This window comes from Lagopus leucura, unplaced genomic scaffold, assembly GCF_019238085.1.
Source record: "Lagopus leucura isolate 7727_CA_CO unplaced genomic scaffold, USGS_WTPT01 Super-Scaffold_100030, whole genome shotgun sequence".
NCBI lineage: Eukaryota > Metazoa > Chordata > Aves > Galliformes > Phasianidae > Lagopus > Lagopus leucura.
The window spans coordinates 1113072-1139098 of record NW_024962281.1 but is presented as its reverse complement, the minus strand read 5'-3'; the positions used below and the strand labels follow the sequence as shown (position 1 = coordinate 1139098).

At 42.5% G+C, this 26027-nt stretch overlaps 1 protein-coding gene across 6 annotated transcripts in view; it reads right to left on the bottom strand.

Annotated features, from left to right (window-relative positions):
• AFF4 (AF4/FMR2 family member 4) overlaps window positions 1-26027 on the bottom strand; it is a 49098-nt gene that overhangs the window by 17404 nt on the left and 5667 nt on the right. For 4 of the 6 annotated variants that reach the window (XM_042881437.1, XM_042881433.1, XM_042881436.1 and 1 more), the window contains exons 2-9: window positions 14677-14803; window positions 11359-12150; window positions 10029-10073; window positions 9029-9115; window positions 4219-4255; window positions 2417-2465; window positions 1097-1117; window positions 509-563 (exon numbers count right to left, since the gene is read on the bottom strand). In XM_042881437.1, the coding sequence (XP_042737371.1) occupies window positions 509-563; window positions 1097-1117; window positions 2417-2465; window positions 4219-4255; window positions 9029-9115; window positions 10029-10073; window positions 11359-12150; window positions 14677-14799 (1209 nt within the window). In that variant the 5' untranslated portion in view covers window positions 14800-14803. Of the gene's footprint in view, window positions 1-508; window positions 564-1096; window positions 1118-2416; window positions 2466-4218; window positions 4256-9028; window positions 9116-10028; window positions 10074-11358; window positions 12151-14676; window positions 14804-16913; window positions 17073-17461; window positions 17616-26027 lie in introns of all 6 variants that reach the window. The other 2 variants (XM_042881435.1, XM_042881434.1) reach the window with 2 other exon arrangements.

The window sequence follows — 26027 nt, the reverse complement described above, 5'->3', positions numbered from 1 at the left end:
GCACAAAATTAATACCAACAAAGAGGAAAAAAGAGATGACAAAAATAAAGGAGCTTCTAGACTCATGGTTACTGATACAACCTGGGAGTAAGAGGCACACACAGCAGCTCTCACCCCAGCCGGTTGCTGCATGGAACCATGCGTGCCACGCACTCTTTAGCCAGCACAGCAGAACACGAGGGGCTCTCTAAATGGCAGCCCATCATGTGTGTGTTTGGAAGGGACTCTGTTTTTCCACTTTGCATTCAGAGAAAGCCCATCTGAAATCAAAGCCTGACTCTGCAGGTACAAATGCACTGCTCTCACAAAACAGATGACTTTCCCCAGATTTGCATTTTAGAATACGTGAAGTTTGTTTGAAAACTTGCTAACTGTTTTTTGTATCTCAATTGCAAATCCTCCTCTTAAGCTGCTAGGTTTGCTGTTGGATTACTGAACACTGCTGAAGTAACAAACTGTCAATGCACTTAGTATATTTTCGTGGAACTTGGGTCTCTCATGAACATACCTGCTCTCCATCGCTGTCTTCACTACTGCTAAGTTTTAAGTCATCTTTCAACATACTAAGTAAGTAAAAGGGAGAAAGTGAGACAAGTTTTTCCATGTACCTTAATTACATTCAAAGCATTCTTCTATATTCCAACAAGTTACTGTTTACACTACAGAGCTGGGTGTGTGGGTGAAATCCACAAGTTACCATTTAAAACATTTAACGTTTGAGAATGGCAAATTAAGTCATTCTTTAAAAAAAACTATGGACTGTAGTGCTTTGATTCCTTTGTTCATTCTTTTAAGTTTAGAAAGGAATTCTGACACATTTTACTAATGCAGGAGGAGCTAAAACGTCTGTGTACACAACGGCCAAGAATACTGTTTCACATTGAATTAAGAAATGTAAGACTTGTGACTGCTTCCTGCCTAGTGGCAAAAACCCAACAGTTCTACAAGGTCAATTTTGGTATAATTACTCTTATTTATCCTAGCCATCCATACACATGCTATTTCGTGATACTGAAGTACAGGAACACAGTGAAAACATAGTGGGGTATTTGTGCTTATTTAAAAACATCTTTATTACAAAAATAAAACATCTTACTCTGTCTGGTTCGATTCGCATCTGGAGAAAGAAGATAAGAAAGGATTAGAATAGTTCCCACTTTCACAGTACAGCTGCTCTTATAGTCTGAAAAGAAACACCAACCTCAAGAATCTAGCTCCATATCTATTTTCTGCTGCTACCCTTATCAAAAGATGCATTTATCTCACTTTCAATGCTTTTTGAACGGAGCACAGTCAATTTATCAGAAATTCTATTGGCACAGCAAACATCTTCTCATCCCTCTTCCCATGCACCTCACTTCAACTAACGTTCAGTGCTAACTCTAATTCTTGCATCCTCCTGCATCCTCTCGTTCTGGAACCAGCACAGCTCTTTCATAGAGGATTACACAGCTATAACAAAAGCAAAGCCAAATGATGAACTCCTATTGCTACCTCTTATTGAAGGGGCCGTGTATAAACATCTGAAACCTCGTGTTTTCAGGAAACTGACTACGTCTATAATAAATAAATAAACAAACTAGTCCTCAATTATTTTCCATTTCCTTCTCATATATCACATGTTTTTTAATCTTATTAATACTGAAAAATGTACACAGACAAGCAGAAAAGATAGACTTCATTTTGCAACTGCATCACAGCAAGTATTAACTTAGAATACCAGACCTCCAGAATCCACAATTGCTTTCAATAAACATTCCATCAGCTGCTGTGGACATTTTTGTTTGGAAGTTGTATTTAAACAGCATATAATCAATTTTCAGGTATGAATAAGGCAGACTACAGTTAGAATCTTCCTGCTGCTTTTTATTTTTTCTTTCTGATGTATGATTAATGAAGCATAATGTTAGGTCTGTGTACTCAACTAATAAAAATGCCTGTCAGTCACTCAGTGAATGAGTAGTACAAATTTAACTGGAGCCCAAACTTAATTTACCGTCTTCTCTAATAACAGAACAGTTCCTCATCCTATTTGTGCAACTGCAACAAGCTGCTTCCAACTGACAGCTTAGCAGTGCACGTGTTTGGTAAATCCTGCCCCATCCTGCCCATTCTTACATGCTGATACCTTTCCAGTTCACAAGCCAGTTCCTAAGGCCAAAGTCCTGCTCAGCATCCTATGGCTGACAAGAGGGCAGGGAAATGGAAGGAAGGCACAGTGCGTTTGTTACTCACACCAACGCACCACATTTGCACTATTGTCCCTGAAAATGGCTTGAAAACAGCTTTTGTTTTCCCCTGCCAGTTAAGTGCAAGCATGACAAAGAGAGTGCAAGAACTGACACGTTCTGATAAACAAACAGTTACATTTAAATTTGACTATTATTTGAGAAACGTTTTCTCAACTGCTACTTACGATTTGGATTGATGGCCATTGGATGTTTTTGATGAAGGATTATATCGTTCTAGAAGGAAAAAGAAAAAAAAGCTGTACACTCAAACTCAGACAGCAAAACGGTCACCCCAAAGCAGCCAGAAGTAAACAGGCTCAGCTAAACAAACTCAAGAATGGCCGAGTGAACAGGAGAAAGAGGGACCAGCTGATGTCAGGTGCAGCCGCTCACAGATGGACCAAGTGAGCAGAGCAGAGACAGAATGCCAAGAGAAACAACCACTTCAATCAAGAAAATCTAGAAGGCTTTTTTAAAATCATTGCTGTCTAAGCCAACATGTGCTTAATTTGTTTCTGAAGGTGTGAAAAACTGTTCTGCTTCTATCGAGGTAGGATAGAAGCGACTCTCCTAAAGTAGAAGAGGTCTAGATCAGATATTAGGAGGAAATTCCTTAGTCAGAGCATGGGGAGGCCCCGGCACTGCTGCCAGAGAGCTGTGGGTGCCCCATCCCTGGAGGTGCCTGAGGCTGGGCTGGATGGGGCTTGGGCAGCCTGGTCTGGTGGGAGGCTTGGAACTGGATGGGATCTTAGGTCCCATAGAACCCAAACCATTCCATGAAAATTATTCTGTTACCTTCTGCGTGCTGAGGACAGGAGATCAATCAGCCTATCAACTTTTCTATCTGTTTCAGCATTCCTACCCAGCTTTTTAGTGAATGAGAAGTCTTTAAATCCGAAAAGCAAACTCATAAACCAAATCCTACAGTCAGAACACAGATTGAGACAACCTGCTTCTCAGTTTGTCTTGTTTTTCCTTCCCCATTCTTTAGTTCTAGTATATTACTAATAAGCATAGTGCAACAGAACAAGACTTGAGGTTGTTAGAAGCCTCACAGAAAATTGAAAGAGGAGCTGAGAAATGGCTCTGTGCTTTTATCTACACCACCTCTCTGATTACATACCTAAAGGCCAGTTGTTTCCAGAATTTAATTCTATTGGCTAGCTTCATGGAATTAAGTCTTAATTTGTTTTCCTAATTCCCCAGTGTATTAGGTGTTTAGATTAAGCTGCTTGTGAATACCTAAGAATAAACCATTCCGCTTTTACTATTTAATCTGTTCAATCACTTTGACAGGGACCGGTAGGGCTGCTGGAAGGCAGCAGCACAAATCTAACTCAGTTTTGCCAGATATGTTACCTGGTAAAATGCTTCATTTCAGTAATATTCAAAATGAAGATCCAGTCAAATAGGAATAAAAGGCCTATTTGTCTAACATTTGGAAATACATTCTGGGATAATGCACTCAAGAACGTTAGCAACCCAACTTGAGTCCTTGATCAGTTTTCTTTGATTTTTACATCCACAAAGTGAAAGTGGACAAGAAAAAGGAGAAAATGCATCGTGATTTTTCTATTAAAATATAAACACATGCACTCTGTTGCTTTCCAATGTGCCCAGGGGTTTTCTCTGTGGGTGTTCTGTTTTCACACTCTGCTATTTTCAATCGAATCAACCAAGGAAGCTTATTCTCAAAAAATAACAACAATTTAAAGATTCAATACTTTTTTTTTTTTCCCTTTTTCAGAAGTTATGAGGGAGTTACACAGTAGTAATTAACTTTGCAGTTCTCAACAAGAAGCCACAAATAAAATCAAGTGCTTGTTTTGTAGGTCTTGAGAAAGTACAGACAATCTTCACATACGGTCCATTCCTTTTCCAGCCTGGAGAGTCTCATTCTCTAAAAGCCTGACCTCTTAAGGGGTGCTAAGAATACTCAATCGTAACAAAAACACAGCACATAGGAAAGGAAGTTTAATGTACTTACTCTGTTCTCCAGTGCCAAAACTGGACTGTTGAGACTCCTAAGGGAATAAAAGATCACAGGAGTTTTTTCAAAGGGAATTTTAACATATCAAAAATCATGCCATAATCCAGCTATTGTTCTGAAATGGCACCCATCCTTTATAAAAAACAACAATACAAAACCAACACCTACTCCCAAAGAAAAACCAACATGCTGAAAACAAAACCCAGCAGTAACAACCAACCAGAAACACAGAGCCTTTATCTGGGCCCCAGCTGCCTTCACCAGCTGTGGCAGAGCAGCAAGCACATGGGAAGAGCACCTGAGATTCCTCATCCTTAGCTCATGTGTCCCACTGAGCCATCTGTACCTGCCTGCTTGCTTTGAAGACGGGCCACGTGCAGTTGTCAAACACCATACCTGAAACTCCAGAAACACTGCGTAACTTCTGCAAGCCCTATCTTCTCTTTCTCACCTTCACCCCTGTGTCTTTGGTGAACGGCCAAATCCTCATGTAACTGGGCAACCCGGCTGTACAAAAGCCAATAGACATTGATAAATACCTGCCTGGACGTATAATGGATTTACTGTCTATGAATCTAGCCTTGAAAGATAAAGCCCTGCCAATTCTAGCGCTGGCTCGATCTTTGGTATTCCTGTTCCACAAAACCCAATTCTGCCTCCTGGAACACATTGCATTATCAAACACTGAAACATTAAACATTTTTTTTTAATAAACAAATACACAGAGGGTATCAAAAACCTACTTCTAAGCTAGTGTGCCATTTTAAAATAGGACCTTCCTGACCTCCTTTTAAAATGAGGACAAATGCTGACCTTATGCATAAAAGCTGAGAATATTTGAGTCAGTTCACCAAGCTGATGGTGACAGTGCATTGCAGGGGTTTGGGGCGCAGCTGCACAGCAGACTTCTGGAACAGGCAGCCCAGTGATGCGATGCAGTTACGTATGCCATTTCCAAGTGTAACTTTATAAACACACAAAAGCTCCACACGGCAAGGCATACCTACATATATCTAACTTCCTTTAACATTTTTATTTCAAAAGTGGCAGCAGTTGAAATAATGACCTGAATGAGCATTTTGTCAGTGGTACAGAGAAAGAATGCAATTTTCTCAAAAAACAAAACCTTTTAGAGAACTTTAAGATGTTTCAAATGCCCCTCATTTTACTAATTGAAAGAAGAGACATTAACCTATGTTTAAACTGCAAAGTCAAGATCAAGTTGTAGAAAAGTCTTACTTCAACAGAAAGCAAAAGCCATGCTCTCTTCAGAATACAAACTGATTCTTATCTTACACATAGGTTCAATGAGTGCAAGCATGATTCCTCAGTTTCCTTTTTCTTGTCAACTTAGACAAGTAGATAAGACTGATAAAACATAAGTAAAAAAAGACCCTATAGTAATCAAAATGCCCCACACGCAGCACAACTGTACTGTGCTGAGCACAGGATGAGTAACTGGCACTGTTCTCACCAGCATACATAGCATAAATTCTGCAGAAAGTGTCTGCCTCAGTGCTCACCTCCGCCAGCCTCCTATTTCTAAGGCTTTATTCCAGTTAAGAGCACTTTAACGAGGTGTTATGTTTAAATGTGCAACTTCTTCCAAATAACTCGTCATCTATTTTGTCTTTGAATAAATATGTCTTTCAGAAACTCACGGATTAATATAGAAACAAACAGAAATATGTGCTTTTTCAAGTCCAATTTCTTGAGGAAGAAGAAATCAAGAACATTTTAAAGGAAGGCCATGCTTTTCACAAAAGCACAGCAGGCTGCTGCAGTTGGTGGGAGACACTTCACCAGGTAACAAAATCATTGCTTGTACTCTGCCACAAAATGGTGGTGGGATGAGAATGGCAGTTAGGTACATAATGCTTATCTGTACACTTTTGGTTTGGCTGTAGCGCAGGCTGTGGTGAACAGGACCCATCTCCATTTAACGCCTGACAACCGGGTCAGACCTCACTTCTGCTTCTCAGAAGAAAGTTCTGGATTGCAAGGCATCAACACAACCGACCACTGCCTTCACAGCTACTTCAGCACAGGGCACAGAACGAGCAAACCTGGAGACACAGCGCACCTCTGCAGAGATGTCTGCAGCTCCCAGCTCAGGTACGCAGCCACAACAGCTGGCAGTGATGTCACCTGCCTGCTTCCCGATGGAAAGCTTCCACCCACCAAGAAACAGCTGCACTTCTGGATGTGTTTTACAAACACGCCAGTCCTCCTGCTCTGGAGTTTTTGACTGTGAGCCCATAGCTTTGAAAAGACTTACGTAGGATAAAATTATAGTGTTAGGTCATGAGATAACATTTTTATCAAGAGTCAGGAATCTGTTTTTCACAGCACTCATAAAACTTTTCACGACCTATTTTCACAAAGTTTTATCTTCTGATTCAAAGACTTCCTGATAATTACAGGATATATTTATAGTAATGCAGACAGGCCCCAGCCAGGATGTTGGGTCCCTGCAAATACTCTGCACACAGGGAAAAGGATCTGATGCCAGCAATCTTACATATAAAATCCACCCGTCCACCAAAATGAGCCTAATTTTCTACGTGCAGGCAAAGCGTACCAGACTTGTGCACACAAAAGGAATGCTGTGAAATGCTGCAGCATTCTAACCTGTAAATAAATAGAATATTAAAGAGAAAGAGATTTTCTAGAACAGTGTGGCTTGATTAAAGTAAACCAGTGCTGTGTTCAGCTCTCTGTGTTCTGTTCCGGGTCTGGGCTGTAGAATGGCTCACTAACTTGCTGGAATTTCTGAGAAATCCCAGTGCCAAGAATGACAGAGGGGAGAAGGCAGAGGAAATTACAGGCTTTGGAAATAGAGAATTTGACAAAGTTCCATGGCTAAGATGTGCAGCCACAAAATAAAAAAGCTGGCAAAAAGTCGAAAGACGCAGAGCAGCCATAAATGGAATTTTTTGCAAACTTAGCGAAGAAACACAATCCAGGTCGACAGATTCAAAGGGAAAAACACAGCCTCCTTTTGTGTTCAGACGTCAACAAGGCTGTGCAATCTCACGTCGTTCCTCTCTGCAGCACAGAGGCTTCTGTATTTCTGCACACCTTCTTTCCCTCCCCAAGTCAAACAGGCACCGAGAGAAGAGCGCTGGCAACAGAGGCTGCTGACATCAGAGCTGCCCGTAGCTCTGGGCTGTTCAGGAGTGGCAGTAACAGAAGCATTTAACCTCCCATCAGTCTGTGGGAGTTTGGTGGATGTGCACTTACAACACAGCCTGGAACCTTTGGCCAAAAAACAACCACGAGCTGCAGTTGGAGCCTTTTGGAAAGCTGCATTCACCCACTGCTCTCCTGGGTAAATCACCCAGCTTCAGCACTTCTCCCACCCTGAGGAAACTGTTACAAAGGACTCATGAGAACATTTACTTATGGCCAACCAATCAAAATTACAGAACACCTTTCTTTTCAAATTAGATTGTTATAAAGAGTATTCAACCTGCTTATATTGGGGTTTAGAGGGGGGTTTCAAATGGAAAGTAAATTCAAAAACATCTTTATGGTATGAAGACTAGAAAGTTGATGTCAAAGCATTTGTGTAACAGCACAATCTGCTTTGACAGATTTCATTAGAGATCTTGGGGAGAAAATTTTTAAGAAGTATACTTCACTGAATGGTTTGGGAAACAATTTGGATCTAACAGGAAACATAGAGCAGTTAAATGGTGTTTAAAATCAGCAGACTGGTCAGAAAAAGTGGAACCTTCATGGTTAGGAAGGCAACTTTCAAAAGGCAACCATCATAACTTCTGCAAGATGGCATCATGCCACACTAGCAACCCATTTTGGAGATATGTTGAGTCTTGAGAAGAATTATATTCTCAAGTTAAATCAACTGCTGTTAATCAGTAGATACAGGAAGCAAAACATGATTTCATATATTAGTCAGCTACCTCAAACCAAACTGTGCTTGCTCAAGTCACTACCCACAACTGTCTCCCCTGAACACTCATCAGCCTACAAAATACTTCAGATTACAGAGCAGCATTTCAAGGCAAACCATCACTGATGCCAGTCTGACTGAAAGCACTGCTGCTGAGAATGCAAGATCCAGCCCTGGGGGGGAGCAGGCAGCTGAGAGCTGAGAATGAGAGCCCCTTCCTCAGAGGTGTCAGCTCAGCAGGTCTCCTGGAAATAGGCCCAGACTGCCAACAGCAGCAAAAAGCAACAGCTTAAACACTTCAGTAGTTACTAAGCACATGGGGTGCTAGGAAGGCATCTTTCAGGGTAAGTGATGTCAGAATTCCTTTAGCAAGTGTCTGATTTGAAAACTTAACTTTTTTTTTCGTAGTTGAAAAATTTAAGATCTAATAGCACTATTAAGGGACCTCAAAATTATGAGGAAAGTTCAGTTTAAGCAGAAAAGTACATTTACATTTCTTAGCATTTACCACTGCTTGCCAGATAGAGGTAAGCAATGCTTGCTTCTGCACACAATAGTGCAAAGTGTTTTCTCCAACAGAGAAGAAAGCTCTATGGCATTTTAAAACTTCACAATTACCTTAAAGACGGTTTAAATTTATGAAACTAATTTTAATATTTGAAGGAAAGCTATCCCATATCATCTTTGCAAACCACTCTGTGTGTGGAAACCAGAGGAACGAAAATGACATTCTTTGTAAGAATGGCAATGCTGTGAAGTAAGATAAAGAGATTCAAGGTACAGAAACAAACACAGAACTATACAGAATTCAATTTAAAAGAGTTCCAAAATCTTGACCAATAACAGGAGCTCATCTTTTAACAGCATTCAGTATTTGACCACAACACTGACCTTTGTTGGAAAAGGAAATTTTGATGGTTCAGTTTTGCATGGTGTATGAATAGCAGTCAGTGGAGGAGGCCAAGAATGGGTCATCTCCTGTAACCAGAACAAAAATCCAGCTATCAGCAAAGCCAAAGCACAGATTTCAAGTTACAACCCTGATTCCAATGGTAACTACCTTTCAATTTTCAGTTCACTGTTCATAATTCACTAAACTTTATACTCAAATCTTAATTTCCCAAACATATAATGGAGATTTTGCACAAAAATATTTCTACCCATGAAAAAAGATTAGACACAGCAACAAAACAAGAAAGGCACAAATCAATGAAATTGGTTTGCCTGAACAGAAACTGAAGTCTGATCACATCAGGCTGTGAAGAGTGAATGTGAGACAAAGGGTAAAAAGAAGAAACCTGGAAAAGGGAAGCACAGAAATTTGGAAGACAAAAGTGAAAATCAAAAGCCTGAAGCCAGAAAGAAATCTCTTGTGTTCGCTCAGAGCATCTCCAATAACTGTGGAGTACTGAAGATCAGAGCAAGTAAGTTACTCAAATGCTCGTGGAGCATCCAAGGATACCTTTGTGATACCAGACATAAGAGCAGGGGTCACACGAGGAATAAAAAGATTTGAGAAAATAACACAGGTGGAAAAGAAGGGTCTGCTGCTGGGTAGAAAAAAATTATTACAACCTAAATTATACTGGAATGTAAGGACTCTAGTTTGGTGGAAGAAATGGTTAATTCTGGGGAAAACAGCAGAGGGTTGGGATAGAAGAAAAGCAACTCAATGAGGATCTCCAGGAGATGAGCATGCCCAGCATGCACAGTTCTGCTTCCAGTGTTCCCCAGTCTACCTGCTTCAGAGGATTAACTGAGGAGTCCTCCTGTAACAACTTGCAGTCAAACCAATTTGAAAGGACTAATCCAGTGCAGAGTACTTTCCACCTCCTTAGCAACGTTTGTGTATTCAACAAATGAGTTATGAACAAAAGCACAGAGAACTTACTTTCAGAATTTCATCCACGCAGCTCACATCACCAGATGCTGATGCCTAGAAATCAAAACTCAAGATTAATGTCTCCTAAAGCAGATTTTCTCTAAAAGATCCCAGGGGTATGAAGCAGTTAAAAATAAACTTCGGTCCTTATCATGATTCATCTAGACTCTACAGAAATACAAACAGATCTTGTTAATTCTTTTCAGCAACATTAATTTTAATATCAGCTAGACTCAGATTTTTACAGGATGAGTCACAACCAGTCATGAAAAGCAAATACATCAGACCTATGAAACTGCCACAACAATCTCTTACTTTTCACTTGACAGTTAAAGTGATCTTAAGCAGTCAGGGATATTAAAAACTGAGAGAGGGAAAAAAAATCATAGCTTTCAATCATCCCTGGGAAGACACGGCTGTATAACAGCTGAACTCAAATGGATGACCACGAATATGCAATAAGGCAAACTGCATTATGAAGTAAAACATAGATGACAGCATGAAACTAGAAACAGCAATAACTGTGAAACTATAAATCTTTTGCATCCCTGACACTACAAACAGAAAGGAAGCAAAGTTACTGCACGTTTTACTGCCTCACCATTAGCACATGAAGTCTTTAAGAATATGGAAATAATTCACTTTCCAGCTCTCCTTACCTGTTTTCTCAATCTTATTTTGCTCTTTATTGAAATTCCAGGCACAAATGTTTTTTTGTTTTCTCTTCCTAGCCACAATTCAAACAGTGCAAGACGCAATGACATTTTGTTATTAAGTAAGGCACTCTCTTTGTATGCGAGCTATAGTCAGTGTCAGTGCCCAACAGTATTCAGCATACCTGAGGAGAAGTCTGAACCTCTGTCAGTTTGGCATGCTTTGGGGTTAGCTTATTTTGCTTAGGCAAAGCTATCTATAAATTATTACATTCTTCAAATGAAGATCTGGGACAGGGAGATAGCATCACCTGTCTAAGAGAACATGGCCCACCGTAAAGACAATACACGCATACGGGTTGTCAAAACAGTTGTGAGCATCCTACTATTTTACCAACTTCTGACTATAATTTAAAGTACTCTAGGAAAACTTGTCAGTCTGGGTTCAGTTAGCCTTTCTCAGTGCATCTCATGGGCTTTGCTTAACAAAAATCACAATATCTGTATGGAAGAAGCACTTGTGCATTTCCCAGTGACAATACAGGTCTTCACTGCGAAAGTTTAAGATGCTTTACTTAATAAAATATAAAATTTACTGTAAACAAAGTTCATTGGGATTTTAAAGAAGCTGGAAAATCCCAGCCCAAAGGGATTCACATTCAAGAACCCAGCAAATAACAACTTACATCGAGTGGTTGAGAAGGTATTTTCAGCTTGGTCAGATGTGCCTTGCTGCTAGGCTTCAGCTCGTTCACACCGCTGCTGTGAGTCTGACTACTGTAGTGTTCGGAGGATAACTTTGGTTCCATGGATTCCTGCCCATCCATTGGCCTTACATAAGCAGTGGGTTTCTGTAACATTGAACTGGACTTGGACATGAGCGAAGGCGGAAAAGACTGGTTAGAGTGCTGCCCACTTGAAAATGAGGGCACTCGTGAAGGAGAGTCCCAGTTGGCATCCGGATCCCGGGGAGACTTTGAGCGTTGATGTTCTTTGCTGTGATGATCGCTTCCATGAGATCGCGAATGGCTGGAGCTTAACGAAGAAACAGCAGGTGGTTTCCCAGGGCTGGAAGAACGGGATTTGGAGTGTTCTGATCCATGCTGGCTTTTTTTGCGACTGCTGCTGCTGCTGTACGAGTCACGGTCGTGCCTCTGGCCACTGCTGCTAGTGTTATTGCCACTGCCACGCTGACTGCTGTGGCCGCTCTGTAAACCCGAGGACCGTTTCTGAGATTGTGAGGAAGTGCTGGGTGCTGGTCCTACAGGAGTCCATTTGCTACTCTGATGTGAACTAGTATTATGTCTCTGATCACCAAAGAAACTTTGGTTTGATTTTTCATCTGCTGTTGATGGTACAGTAGGTTTGGGAATTCCAACAAGCTTTGGTAGCGATCTATCTCCTATAAGATCATCCATTTCATCATAATTACCAAGCATGCTCTGAATGCGACTTGATAATTTGTCTTCTTTGCTGGTCTGTGAAAATCATTAAAGAAAATGCAAATGCAAAACACAGCTTTAAAGTCACAATTTCGTTTTCAGTTAATTGACTTGACAACTACTGTAGTTAATCTAAATTTCAAGGCTAAGATCATGGCTAACATCCAAGCCTTTTTTTGCTAGTGTTTCTGATTCCCAGGTTTTGTTCTCTAAGCAGTAATTTCACACCCTGTGGCATGCAGAAAAGATGTACCTCAGCAGCACTTCTCCTTTTCTTATTCTGATCTCTAATTACCGAAAAATCACATGGGCATTTTCCACCTTCCCCACCTCTGTTCATGGGCAAAGCTGTCGCTCCCGGTATGCACTGACTGCCCACAGATATCCATAATGCCCATAAGAGCCATGTAAGGAACAGAGATTCCCCCATCATTAAGTCCCATGTTCTAAAACCTTTTAATATGATGAGCACAGCACTGGTGTACACCAACACCAGCTCAGAAAGATGGCAGATAACCTGCCCAACTTCCAGTTGACAGAAACTCACCATAAGGGCCAACAGTACTACTGAGTTATTTCTCTATTTGCCTGTCTGAAAATTGGAAGATATTTATTTTCAAAGTCTGTTTCTGATCTTTAATTTTTTTTTCATTAATCCTTGTTTTCTCTGTTTGAATTCCCTGTTGAATTCTTCAATGTTGAAAAGCCAACTAACTTAAAAAGCAGTAACACCTGTCTGCTTCTAACAAAGAAGTAACCAACAATTCTATTACAATCTTTGATCAAGTTTAACACTAAATGCCACTTTGCCCAGCTATCATTTCCTCATCTTATTTCACACAGCTTTAAAGTATCTGTGAAGAAAATTCATCCTTCAGTCTGGGAAGACACAAAAATACCCAGGACACAAAACTCAAAGAAAAGCATCACTGAAAGTATTGGTTTTTACAGAGGCAGGAGAAAGGAAGCAAACCCAAATGTCAGCTGTATCTATTTACCAAAGACTACCATGGGCTGAATGAAAGAACTGCCATTAGCAAATAAAACATCACTTCCATGTGTTCTTCTGCATAAATGCCCCTTTAAAACTGCTCTTAATTGCATATATCAAATAAGATCTCCAATAGAGATCCACCCCTAATTACCACTGTCTTAGCAGACACTGAGAAAACATCTGTCCATAGAAAATAACAACAAAACTCATACAGGCACAGAAGGGAAGGAACAGGAACAAAATACTCTGAAATACTTTACCCTTATTTTGACAGTTTACAGAAAGAAAGCCAAATGAACTTCACTGTTTTTGACTGATGCCCAATTCATACTTATTCTCTAAAAAATGAAGCTGCTGTTCAAAATCTATATGGTCAATAGAGTTTTTAGTCCCATGTATTAGAAGGTAAAGGAAACAGGCAAAAGCAAGTAGTCACACAAGTGAAAAATACGACTGAAACGATCCAAAGATCCCCGTATCTTAAAGCCCTACAGTCACAGCGACCCAATTCTCCCCAACCAATCACAGTAATGCAATTCTTCTCTGTCCATCTTTTTCTCCCTCAAAATTTTCTCTTTTCCCTGAAAGGCATATGCAGAGAATTACAGCTGACTTCAAATAAGTGGACGGAGCACTTCATAAACTCAGTTTTGTTATATTCTTATATTCTAATTCTTATTCGGGCCAAAGAAAGTGCATTTATTTAATCTGCAGCCAAATTCTGGGCCTCCAGCCAAGTTTCAACAGGGATTTTAAGTAGCAGTTCCATACAGCATCACTTAAAGTTGACCAGGAATAGCTGAAACAACACTAACTAGTGCTTCAAAGAATGTATTGGTGGTTGCATGCAAGATTTTAAGAACTGTAGGCACCGTCACCATAAGGTCTGTGATGCATTGGTCATACAAAGTTTTACTTGGTAGTAAAATAATATCAGCTACACCTCTCCACTCAGTTATGTAAGTTTTAATTCCTATTTATACTGGAATAACTTTTGTTGCCAACACAGTTATAGGAGTTCTTTCCTGAAAAACCAGTCGGGGTTCTTTGCGTTGTTTCTTTTTTGCCCTCCAAATCAGTTTCACTGAATCCCAACCAGCTTTAGTTAGCTTCATACTTGTGGGATTTAGCTCTTGTGCACAGTAAAGGGAGGACAGGAATCAAACAACCACCTCACAGCTTCCCTCCTGTGGGAGAAAAGGCTTCAGTTGCAATGTTTGACCTCTTGCAAACAAAACTGTGATAAGGGAATGGTTTTGTTTTCAAAGTGAGTTTTGAACTGTGTAATAAAAACCTTAAATAGTTCCACTTAAATGACCACAGCAGAAGCAAAATAAAGCTTTTTTTAAGAAAAAATACTATACTGTCTCATTATCCCTTTCCTCACTTCAAAACAGTGCCTGTTTCACAAGCATTAGTCCAAATCTGCCAATCAGTCCAAATACTCGTTTAAACACTGGTTAAGGTGCCAGCCTGAAAACATTTCAGATGAAAACAGACTTGAAGTACATATTTCCATACAATTTCTGCTACAAAAAAAAAAAAAAGCATTTGTAAAATGAACTCACAACTTTGTAGGGTTCAGCAAAGAGAGGAGAGTTGGGCGGAAAGGCTTCTTCACCCTGCTGGATTTCCTGATTTCGCCTTTCCCTTTCTTTCATTCGCAGCACATTTCGGTCTTCACGGTTCATGTTGCTGCAAAACACAACCAACAGTTTCCTGGTCACAGAAGGAAGGAGGGATGCAGCACACAGTTACCCCTGTTTTGCTAAGAGATCCCAGGTAAAAACCCCCCGCTGACTGCAGCTCCTCAAAACTGAAAGGAAGCTTGTCCAGCTTGAACCATTTCACATTTAGAGCAGCTATAACCTACAATCTGTTTCTGACAGGGACAGTTTATGCAGCTAAATAAATAAATCAGAGTCCTCAGGCAAACAGCTGGAAGTTGGAGCCTCCAGCTTTGTTGGCACTGCGATGCAGCAGCCAGAGCTTGTCCAGGTTCCAGGAAATCCAGGAGGATCTCCCCTCTCGAAGGCCAGCAGACAGCACACACCACTTCACAATGTTCTCCTACTGCAACAGTGCAGAGTAAAAAAAATAGAAATCTCACATATTACAGATCTGCCTTGGAAGTCTGGTCTTGCTGCTTGTGTTCACAGCAATGCGTCGAGTTGTAGCAATACAAAACCTAAAAACAAGTCAGCAATGATTTCCTTTGAGGCTCATAAAGCACCAGGACGTGCTGGAGTAAACAAAATAAGGGATAAATAAGGCCTCCAACTCTTTTTGTATGTGCCATACTGTACTTTGCATTAAGAGATTTATAAAAGCGCCTTCTTGATCTACAAAACTACAATAGATGCTTCCAGAACATAAATGCTGTTCCAGTGTAAGTGTAAAATGAAGAAGGTGTCTGCTCAGAAAGTCATTATTTCATATGTTCAGACAGCTGCCCGGTTATTAAAAGTACAGCATCATAAGCCTGCCACAGAGCCCATCTGAAAGCTCTACAAAACCAGCTATTCCATCCTAAGCAGAACTTCCACCGACCACTCAGCTTTTTAAAAACCATTATTTGTGCTTTTCACCTTAAAATCATTGGAGCCTTTCACTGCAATTTCTCACTCACCCGGCTTCATTTTTTTCTACTGCTCTGTCTATAAAAAATATCCACAGGGACATCAAAACCAGGAGAAATCCCCAGCGTAAGTTTAAAGACTTGATGCTTTAGGGTGTGAGTTTGCTGCACTTCCCTGAAATAACTGCACTGTAAACAAGGTAAAAGCATCAGCATAATCCAACCTGAGGCTGACATCAAGCCTAGGAGCGTGCTAACTTCTAATGTACATCTGAAAATCACTTCTCCAACTGTGCTAAAATCAGCTGAACTCATGCAACTGCAAGCGAATGCAAGTCTGCCTGCTGAGGGAGGGCCCTGCACACTGCAGAGCAGCCAAACCACCAACATAATTTTCACCCTAATGGCAAAACGTAAGCCTGCTTTGAAAGTCGGAGGTATAAACAGCTTTTTTTTTCTCCTTCAGATTTCTCATACATCCAAGATTTAAACAGAAACAAATGTCAGACTTAATTACAGACAGTGACTTGTTAAAGCCAACCGTTAGGATCCATGCCATTTTACTATCAAAAATGTCAGGCAGGGAGCAGCGCATCCTCACCTTGAGGAATTCATTCCCTTAAAGCACTAAGATAGTGAATCACAAGCAGCTCTCCCTTCGGAAGATGATAATTACACTTTACAAGTAGGGAGTTACATTTTAACACGAGGACCTCCACTAACTCTTACACAGACCAGCATCACCCTTAAAACTGTATCAACATCTATTGCAACTATTTTGCCGAGGAAACACGCTCAGCATTTGTAACAGTGTCACACAGCAGTGATACTAAAGCAGGGACTCGGTCCAGTTCAGAGCCGGAGCAAAACCAGAGCTGATCTGACTCTATCTGCAAACTTAGTGATCCAAAACACTGAACCAGCAAAGCGCTTTTCTTAGTGCCCATCCCTGGCCTCATGAAGCACACAGCAAGGGATAACAACCATCTCTGTGAGCAGCCAGCCGGGCTGCATGGGCACTGGGGGCGGGTTTGCTTTATATTTTGTTATGCAGGAAGAAAGGGAGGGGAATCATTGATTTGAATGGGATCCAAATTACATTTCTAGATCCACTCTTTCAGATCCCTACACAGAGATATTTCGAGCATCTCCAAGCTATTCAGATCACACCAGTAGGAAATACGTAAATAAATGAATTCAGTGCATGCTGATTTGGTGGGCTCTAACCCTGTATTTGGGACAATTCTTCAGTCACATTTATCTCTTGGCTGGACTGGATGATCTTGTAGGTCCTTTCCAACCTTGTGATTCTGTGATTCTCTTACACAGCCATGAAACAGCAGACAACTTTGCCTTTGTTCATGAAAAATAAGCCGTAGTGGCACCCTGAAAAGCAAACGACAATGGCCTGCTTAGCAAATCAGTACTGCTAGCAATTAACTTCAGCCTAAAGGAATTGCAGAAGTGACCTTCAGAACACACACAATTACGCCCATTTTTTGTAGTCTGCTCTCCAAAAATATATTGCTGTCATTGAGGAACACTGCCCTGGCAGTGTTGCTGGGTGCCCAGGGCTGGCTGGGCTCAGGGCAGCCTGAGCTGGGGAGCACCCAGCCCACACCCATCCCTGGGGCTCAGGCTGCTCCTGGAGGGGGATAACAGCTGCCAAACCCCCACCTCCCCAACCCACCCCTGCAATAGGACCGCAGTTCTCTGCTCCTCCCTCCCTGCATGCCAGGCCTGGAAGCAGAAGACAAGAACTCATTGGTTTGTACCTGCTGCTATCAACAGGATCCTGCTATAATTTCCCTTTCCCTCTTCCTGGGAGGCCTGAGCGAATGTGAGAACTCCTAGCAGGATCACAGCCAGGCTAAGGGAGGCACAACTAACGCCCCGCTGCAAGGACCCAAGTCACCTTAATTTCCACATCTGGAGAAAGAAAAGTGCAAAAATTAAAAGAAATTAGAGCACAGGCCTAAAGCACAGCACAGTGTTTCCATTTTCAAAGTCTAACTCCACATGCTTTAGCCATTATTCTTGCACACAGGCAGCCATACTGCACTCAACACAGCACACTCAGAATGCGATCTCAGCCCGGAACTGAGCATCCAAACTCTGTGCCTATTCTCCAGCTCAATTTGAAGAGCTGGAGCAATTCAAGCAGGAAATGATCAGAAATGTCTGATACCAAATTCATTTACGTCATTTATGTCAACTGTCAGCTGCTCACTTAAATGCACTGAGCAGAGCGCGATCCAAACCATCCATACCGGAAATGTCGTTTTCATTTCTTATGAAGGCAGTTTGGTGCTGCTGCTCACCCCAGCACACGAAGGCTGTGGCCTTGGCAATGGCTTCCTCAAGCAATTACCCCCTTAGATGTTCCAAGCAGCATTATGGAACTGCTGCTCAGCCCTTCCCACCTCCCTTCCCTCCGCTCCAGCTCCGGGGTGTCAGGGCCAGGCCCATGTATGGGAATTTTGGATCACGATCCCAGTTTAGGAAGAAAAAAAAAGAAGAAAAAGCCACCCACGCATCCCTGGAGCTTTCCCAGCAGCGCTGTTACAGAACAGAGCGCCTCGGCCAAACGCTGGGTAAGGTGCAGGACCCGCAGCCTGCCCTCTCATCCCCCCGAAGCACCTCAGGCATCACAGCGCTGTGCTCACATGAGTTCACCGCACCGCCCCAGCAGCAGCACGGCACAGCAGCGCCCACAGGGAGCCTCCCTGCGCCCCGCACAACAACGTCCCGAACCCACGGCCGTTCGGTGCGGCTCTGGTGGATCTTCAAAGCGTGTTCACAGCACCAAGACTTCCTCTGAGACATCCTCATTTATATCAAGGGCTTGCTTTCCCCCTGTCTGAATCGGCTGCGTAAGCAACAGAAATCAAACAGCTCACGTATCCTGTACCGGCTAATGGGCCGTGCCGAGCACCAATTTTGTTGGACAACATCTGCCCGTGAACGATAAAGTGTTCAGAGAGAGCAGGGAACAAACGCACGACGTGCAGCACTTCTGCAGGACGCAGCAGCAGCACGGCGTGCACACAGCTCCCACCGCGGCTCTTCAAAGCAACCGAGCTGGAAATCCTGTTTATAACAAGGAATGATGTGTTTCACAAAGCACTTTAGAAATGTCAGAAACCGCTTCAATGCCACATCCAGCTCCAGAGATACCTGTTGCTTATTTTGAGTATTCCTGTGCTTGTACAAATCTCAGGAGTTGCCCATCCTCCCAGCTCACACAGCCAGGATGGCACTGTTACTGAGCCAGTCACTAACATCGCACAAACAATCCCCAAATTACTGTCAGCTCAGTATGAATGTACTCAAATAGGAGCAGTAAGAAAGGAAGACGTTTAATAAAACAAACAATAAACAAAAAGAATAACCCCGCTCCACAAGAACAACAAAGCAAACACAGGAACACGATGCACAGAACAGTGAAGCACTCAGAACTCATCACTAACAATGTAATACTTAGCAAATAAAAGTGAACAAGCAGTCTTAACTTACAGCTTTCTACACTACGGTAACGAAAAAAGAACTGCTGAGAAAACCCACAAACCATTTCCTCCAGAAGTGCTCCAGCCCTGCACAGAGCAGCACAAACTCCAGGTGAAGTTTAAGGATAATCACAATCTCACAGATACAGAAGCAGGACAACCACCCAAGCAGCCCTCACAGAGCTCTGGAACACCACCATAAGAAGTGACAGAGAGTTTAAATGATATTTGTGTGTTAAGAAGCAGAAAAAAAAAAAAAAGAAAGCTTTCAAAGGAATGAAGGGCTCCATTTTACTTCTCTCCCTCGCACTTTCAACACAATGGCTGAAGTTTTCCATCAGCTCTAGTTAATAGCACTGGTATTCTGCCACAAGGGAGGGGTATTTAGTTTGGGATGGCTCCAAGTGCAAATGTTATCAGCTCAACGGGAGGAAAGGTTGGCTAAGCCAGAGGTGCTCTGCAGTTAGAGCTCAGCATTGACCACCATCCATGGTAGGCACACACGGTGAGGGCACCAATGCACCTGAACCACAACCTCACTTGGGTATTTTAATGAGAATGAAGATTTCCTGGTTTGTTTCTAAAACATAATCCCATTTCTAATAGAGAGATCCCCTCTTCCAAAGCTCGATCAGAAGGTTACTGTGTTACTGGTAAAAAATAAAATAAAATAAAATAAAATAAAATAAAATAAAATAAAATAAAATAAAATAAAATAAAATAAAATAAAATAAAATAAAATAAAATAAAATAAAATAAAATAAAATACAACTGCACTGGTAATTTCACACAAATACGAACCAGATTTTCACCATTTTAATAAATTCAAATGTTTCTAATGTTTAACTATTCCATACTTCACAACAGTGAGATGACAAAGTACTGTAAGAGCTGAACACCTTTGTACATACAGCCAGGGTGGCAGAGCTTTAAAAAAAAAAAAAAAAAAAGAAGGGAAGAAGTTGCCTTGGGTTAGGTTAATGTTTGATGAGAACTACCAGGGAGAAAGAGCAGCTTGCTACAGGGCACTGCTCCTTCCTGATCAGCTCTGGAACTGCAAAAATCCCCAAGAAAACACTATGTGCCTGGGCTTGCCACTGCTCCTCAGACAGAGAGCACAAATCCTTCACCACTCTTAGCTGAGGAAAACCTCTGTACTTTTCTAAGAGCGGCTCATTAATTCCAGTGTCCCAGCCAAGTGAAGATGCAGGTAATTACATCCTGCTCCTTTAGTTCTGGCTGCCAGATTCCTCCCTCCAGTCCATAACACTGTACTGGATTACCCAAGTACCAAACAGCTAGCATGTTCTATTTCTGAAAGTACCACCCTTCAATGATGGATGCAAGTGCTATCATGATGATTTGTAACTCAGCACTGACTACAAAGAAAGGACTTGGGGATTCTTTAGAACAAAAAAGGCTCTGTAAGCACATTTTATTAGACAAGTTCAGGTGTGAGATGGACGTGTTACTCACTGCGCCCAAGATCCAGCTCATAGATGCTAAGATAATAATTAGATTAAGATAAGAACAAAGCAACCGAATTTTAGAACCCAAATAAAACAGGAAACTTCTCATTTCAGCAGCAGAGCTCATTTAAAAAGTTTGAAGCCGTTCTTTAAAACACACTATTAAAAGAGCCTCAAATGTTTACATCCAAGAATTTACTGAAGGGTTGAGAGAACCCAAACCGCTCCTTCTTTACAACTCCATATTCTGTGCAGCAGTATCACTGGGCGGTGAAAACATCTGGGCCCACCACCACCCCTTCCCCTGGGTTAACCTTACACAGGCAGCAGCGTTATTTTGTATCACTGCTGAGGACGGCTCTAAGAACAAAGCAGTGATTGCAGCTCATTCTCAGCTCAGCAAGGCACCCACGGAGGGGCTGCACATCGCCAGCCAGACTCCTGCACAAGGCTGGCAGCCAGCATCCAAAGCACTGTTAGAAAGAAACGTGCCCTATCTCCCATTGAGAGAGGAAGGGAAAAAAATGCAGATCTGAAGCAATCGGTTTTGCTTGGCTTTCTTTTTTCTATTCCTTTTATGGACAGGATGAGGCAGCAGCTGCCCGGCTCTCCCAGCTTTCTTTTCTTCCCAGGCAGTAGAGATGCTCACAGGCCACCAGCGTCAGTCCCTCCTTTTTGTCCTGTTACTACAGAAAAGGGTACAGAAAGAGGGAAATCCAACAACTGACAGCACAATGCCCTGCGCCCCCCTTCTCTTCCGGAGAATGCAAACAGCAGAGGAAGGGGTCATTCAGCCCCCAAAGGACCACACGCACGGAGGGCACAGCAGTGGCTCAGCCATAGGGACGGGACTTGGAAGGCAAAGATTGAGAACTGCGATGCAACAAAGCCATCATGTACCAAAACTGCCATTTCTGCATCTACCACAACTCCAAGCCAGGGCTCCGAGTCGGACAGAATAAAGAGGCTTCAACAACAAACTCTTGCAAGCCAAGCAAAGTTCATTTCTGCTGTAAAGTGAAGCAGAATTTCAACTTCACTTTCGTTGGTATTTTCATTTGTTTGCTTTGTCTTGCTATAACAAAGCAACATTCAGGGATAAAACGTTTTCTTAACCAAGCCAATGAAATCCAGTTCTGATGGCTCACGTTCAGAAGACAAGAAGAAAGCAAGCACTACATTGAGGATTCATTGCAGCAGAATTTTGCCTTCTGCTGAGAACACAATTTTGTTTCTCGCACGAATCCCAAATCAGCGTACTGCAACCCAATTTGATCTTTCATTCAAACAACGTTCTTCTCGTCCTTGCAGTGCTCAATCATGAGCAGATTCTACAATTCCCACGATGCAAAGATGGAGCACCATGAACACAAAACTTCTACTTGCAATTTCTTCATGCCCACACAGGCTAACCAAGCATATTATAATAGTTTCCCAACAATATTCTACAGTTTAATTGGACAGAAACTTAATAACAGAATTCCTGTGCCTACATGTTCTTCTGTTTAAACTTTGAAACAAAGACAATTGGTGCTCAAATTTTATTAAGCAATAGCTATTCAGAAATCCAGCATTAATCTGGCTATTAGAGTTCTGACTTCCTCACATTAATTGACTGTCTTGTAAGGTCTCATTACATTCGAGTATTATGAACTCCACAGCACTAGGATTAAGAAAGGATCTTTGCAGAAATTCTCTGATAAATACGTTCTGTGTAAGATTTGAAGCAATACAGAACATTTTAACAAAGTGCCACCTAAAGAGAGTGCTAGGGCAGAAGGGGAACATCAATCCATTACCGGGTCCACCTCCTCCTCCTGTTCAACGGAACTTCAGAAGCAGCAGGACTGAAAACATTATCACCTACATTACGCAGGTTTAACTGCTATTTCCTCCAGTCCTACTGAAGGATCATCTGTCTGTGCTTTCTCGCAAGACATTTATCTTCCTATCATAACCAAGACTCAAGAATTCTGCTGCAGAACACGCTAAAAGAAACACAGTTTTGAGATGATAAATTCAGCCACTGCATCAAGCATCGAGCTCCTGTGTAACCGTTCCCAGCTGCACGCCCTGCTCCACACGCTGCACAAATACAGAGAGCATCTCTGCTCCGCTCAGGGCTCCTTCATGCACAGCTCTCTTTCTACTTTTATTTGATACATCTTCACAGCACAAGCATCGGTAACAAAACACTGGGGCTATTAACCCACGCTGTGCCCAGCCTTACTGAGGACTTTGCACAAAAAGTGGGTTTCTCATCTGACGCAATCTTCAGGATCCACAAGTGGTTCAGGAAGCAGCTCACAAGCAGTAACCGAGCCGTGCAAGCCTCAGCTGCAGAGCTGGCCGTGCCATGGGGCAGCTGCCCCCTGCCCCACACCCCCAGGCCCGCTTCACCACCTGCCCACTGCTGGCACTGCGCTCCCCTCAACGCGTTTCCTGCTTCTATTTCATACTTCTTTCAAAGTTCTTTTCACCACCCACCTGGGCAGGGCCGTGATGCAGCAGCCATGCTGTGCAGTGTTACCACATCCAGGCAGCGAGAGGCGGTGCTGCCGAGGCCCAGTGCAGCTCCTGCTCCTCTGCAATCAGCAGCCCCTGCCCCTAGGGGCTTCTTCACAGGGTAACAGCAGCCATGAGGTGCCTTCCACAGAAGATACGTGCAGTTTTTGGTCTGCTCGGATGCAAACTGAACTCCTTTGTGTGATAAACCAGCACAGGCGTTGTGCACGCTGCTTCTGGCTGCCACTCTTAACGTATTTCTAATTGGAGTTGAACACCCCAACAAACAAAACTGCAGAACGTACAATCCTAACGACGTACATAAATTGAAATCAGCGAGACCCAATGAATCTTGCCACTAGAGAGAACGTTAAAACTTCTTCTAGTATGAAGTTAAGGAAATAGACAAGTGGCCTTGCAAAACTCCTGCCAGAACTGGGCGGAATTTTGAAACCCTTAAAGCAACAGGCTGCTAGGCACCGTGTCAGCGTGTTACAAGGCACAGAGCCCATCCGCAGCGCCTCAGCTAACGGTACAACTGCTCCCAGGTGTGACAGCAATCACAGCACCTGCTCCCTGCACAGCCCACAGCCATGGGGGGGCAAAGCAGCTCAGCCCAGCAGCTCGGCCTTCCTCCCCCATCTGGCACAGGAGGCACGTTCTTACTGGTTTTGTCAATGACCTGCATCTATCTCCCTTTCAAAATCAGCACGGTACAAGCGAAGAGCAATTTTGGAATGCATGATTCACTGTTTTCTTACACATGATAATTTCAAAAATATTGAGGTGCACACTGGGTTAAAACAGATGGTGTGCTCTGTGTTTGTACTCAGCAAGAAATCACTCCATGACATCAACCAATGAGATTCAAATGGTGGAGTTCTCTTAAACAGAAACCAAGATGAAAACGTACTCATTTCTGCCCACCTTTACTTTTTCTGTTTGTCTGTAACCCACTCCCAGAAGCACTCTGCCACTCTTCTGAAGGAACGTGTGCTGCTGGGTGCCAACAGCCCTGAGCTCTGACCCAGCACAACATGGAGCCCAGGGCAGCACCAGGCTGATCAGCTGCAGGAAATGACACCAGGGAACATCAGCATGTGTCACCTCCGTGTGGCTCCTGCTTCATGTGGCTGTAAGAGAATATGAGACTTTGTTCTTACAATCACAAAAACAGTGAGAGGAGTCAGAAATGAGAGATACAGGAAGCGAGAAAAGTCTTTCTCTAGGAGCTTATTAGCAATTAACAAACTTAAGCTGAAGACCGCTTGAACTGCAAAAAGCATTTCTGCTAATTATTGGCTAAGAATGCATCACAGCACAAACTCCTCATTAAATATAATTGGTACAGATATTTCAGCAGAAGTAACCCAAGAAGAACCCTTCCACTCCACCTTCTCCAGGTACCTGCATTATCGCTTCCACAGGTGTGAAATGCTTATCACCACGTTCACAATGCCAACCCATCCCATCTGCATCTTAAGAACAAATCGAAATGCAGCGATTCCAAAACTTCACCGGGGGCTTGGAAGCAATGCTGAACAGCAGCAGCGGCCCCGCTGCCTCACACCTGCAGCCAACAGGGCCCAGAGCAGCTGAGCAGCATCCCGTCACCGGCACATCACCACCGCTGCGCTGGAAGGCTGAATGTCAGCCTCAAAAAAGCAGCAAACAGAAAACAAAACAGAACAGCTAACATCAGCAGGCACCCACACACCCAAACGCACAAACAAAGCCCGCTCCAAACAAACAAATCTGTCGGTAAGCTCCGTGCCACGCAGGACCACCCAGCACATCAAGAAGAGATGTAAGATAGTAAAAACATCACGCCCATCGCATCTCATCTCGTCCAATCTTTATGCCTGAAGGCCCCCAAAGTCAGGCAAATAAAATAACTGCATCTGTATAAAATCAAACATTTTCCAATCACGGCAGCTTCCACTAACGCTACTGTTTCCGCTTACAACAAAACAGTCCCACCTGCTACACCAACTTCACCCAGCATTCCTCCTTTCAGACTCCTTTAATGCATTTCTACTCATTGTTTCCAATACTGTCAACTTAAAGGCTCAATTTTTCACATTCGGAACTTTGACCAAGCGATTTTTTAATGATCTTTGAATGAGGAAATGTTTATGCTAATAGCAATGGAAAACTGGTAATGAGATCTTCAGATTTTGTCAGAAAACTATGGCTTATATTCCTCTGCCCACAAAGACATACCACTGCACAAAATCATTTTGATGTGGCTTTCTGGATTTCATTCTACCCTCCCATACAGGAAAAATTTTCTATTAGTTGCTCTGCAGCCAAACTATACAAAGAGAATTGTGGACTCTTATCTCCTCATCCAACTTGCCTTAATGATTCGTGCACATCAAAGTCTGATTAAAACCAGTTAAGCACTTCCATCAACAAAATCTCCGTAACGTCTTCAGAAAATTAAATTAAATGCAGAAACAAGGCTATATATGTGAATATATAAAAGCACACAACTTTTATCAGCTACTGAGCTTTCAGTAACATCAGAATAGCTAGCGACATACATGGAAGCACACATTTAGTATTCTGAAGCATGATTTATATAAAAATATTTAATATTTACATTGGCCTGCAGCAGTCATTTCAAACAGGCCGCCTGCAGCAGGACCTCAGTAAGGCAAGGGAAAGGGCACTGTGCATCTGACGGCTCCATGCAGCCCTACGGCACCAGAGCAGCACCCTCTCTAAATGTCAGCTGCAATAAATAACGCTGTCACAGCTCGTCTCCAGATTTCTGCTGCTGGAGGACCAGTTATGCTCACATTGCCTTACATGGCTCCGGGGTGGCTGTGCGCTTATCTGCTGCCTGCCACCCCAGG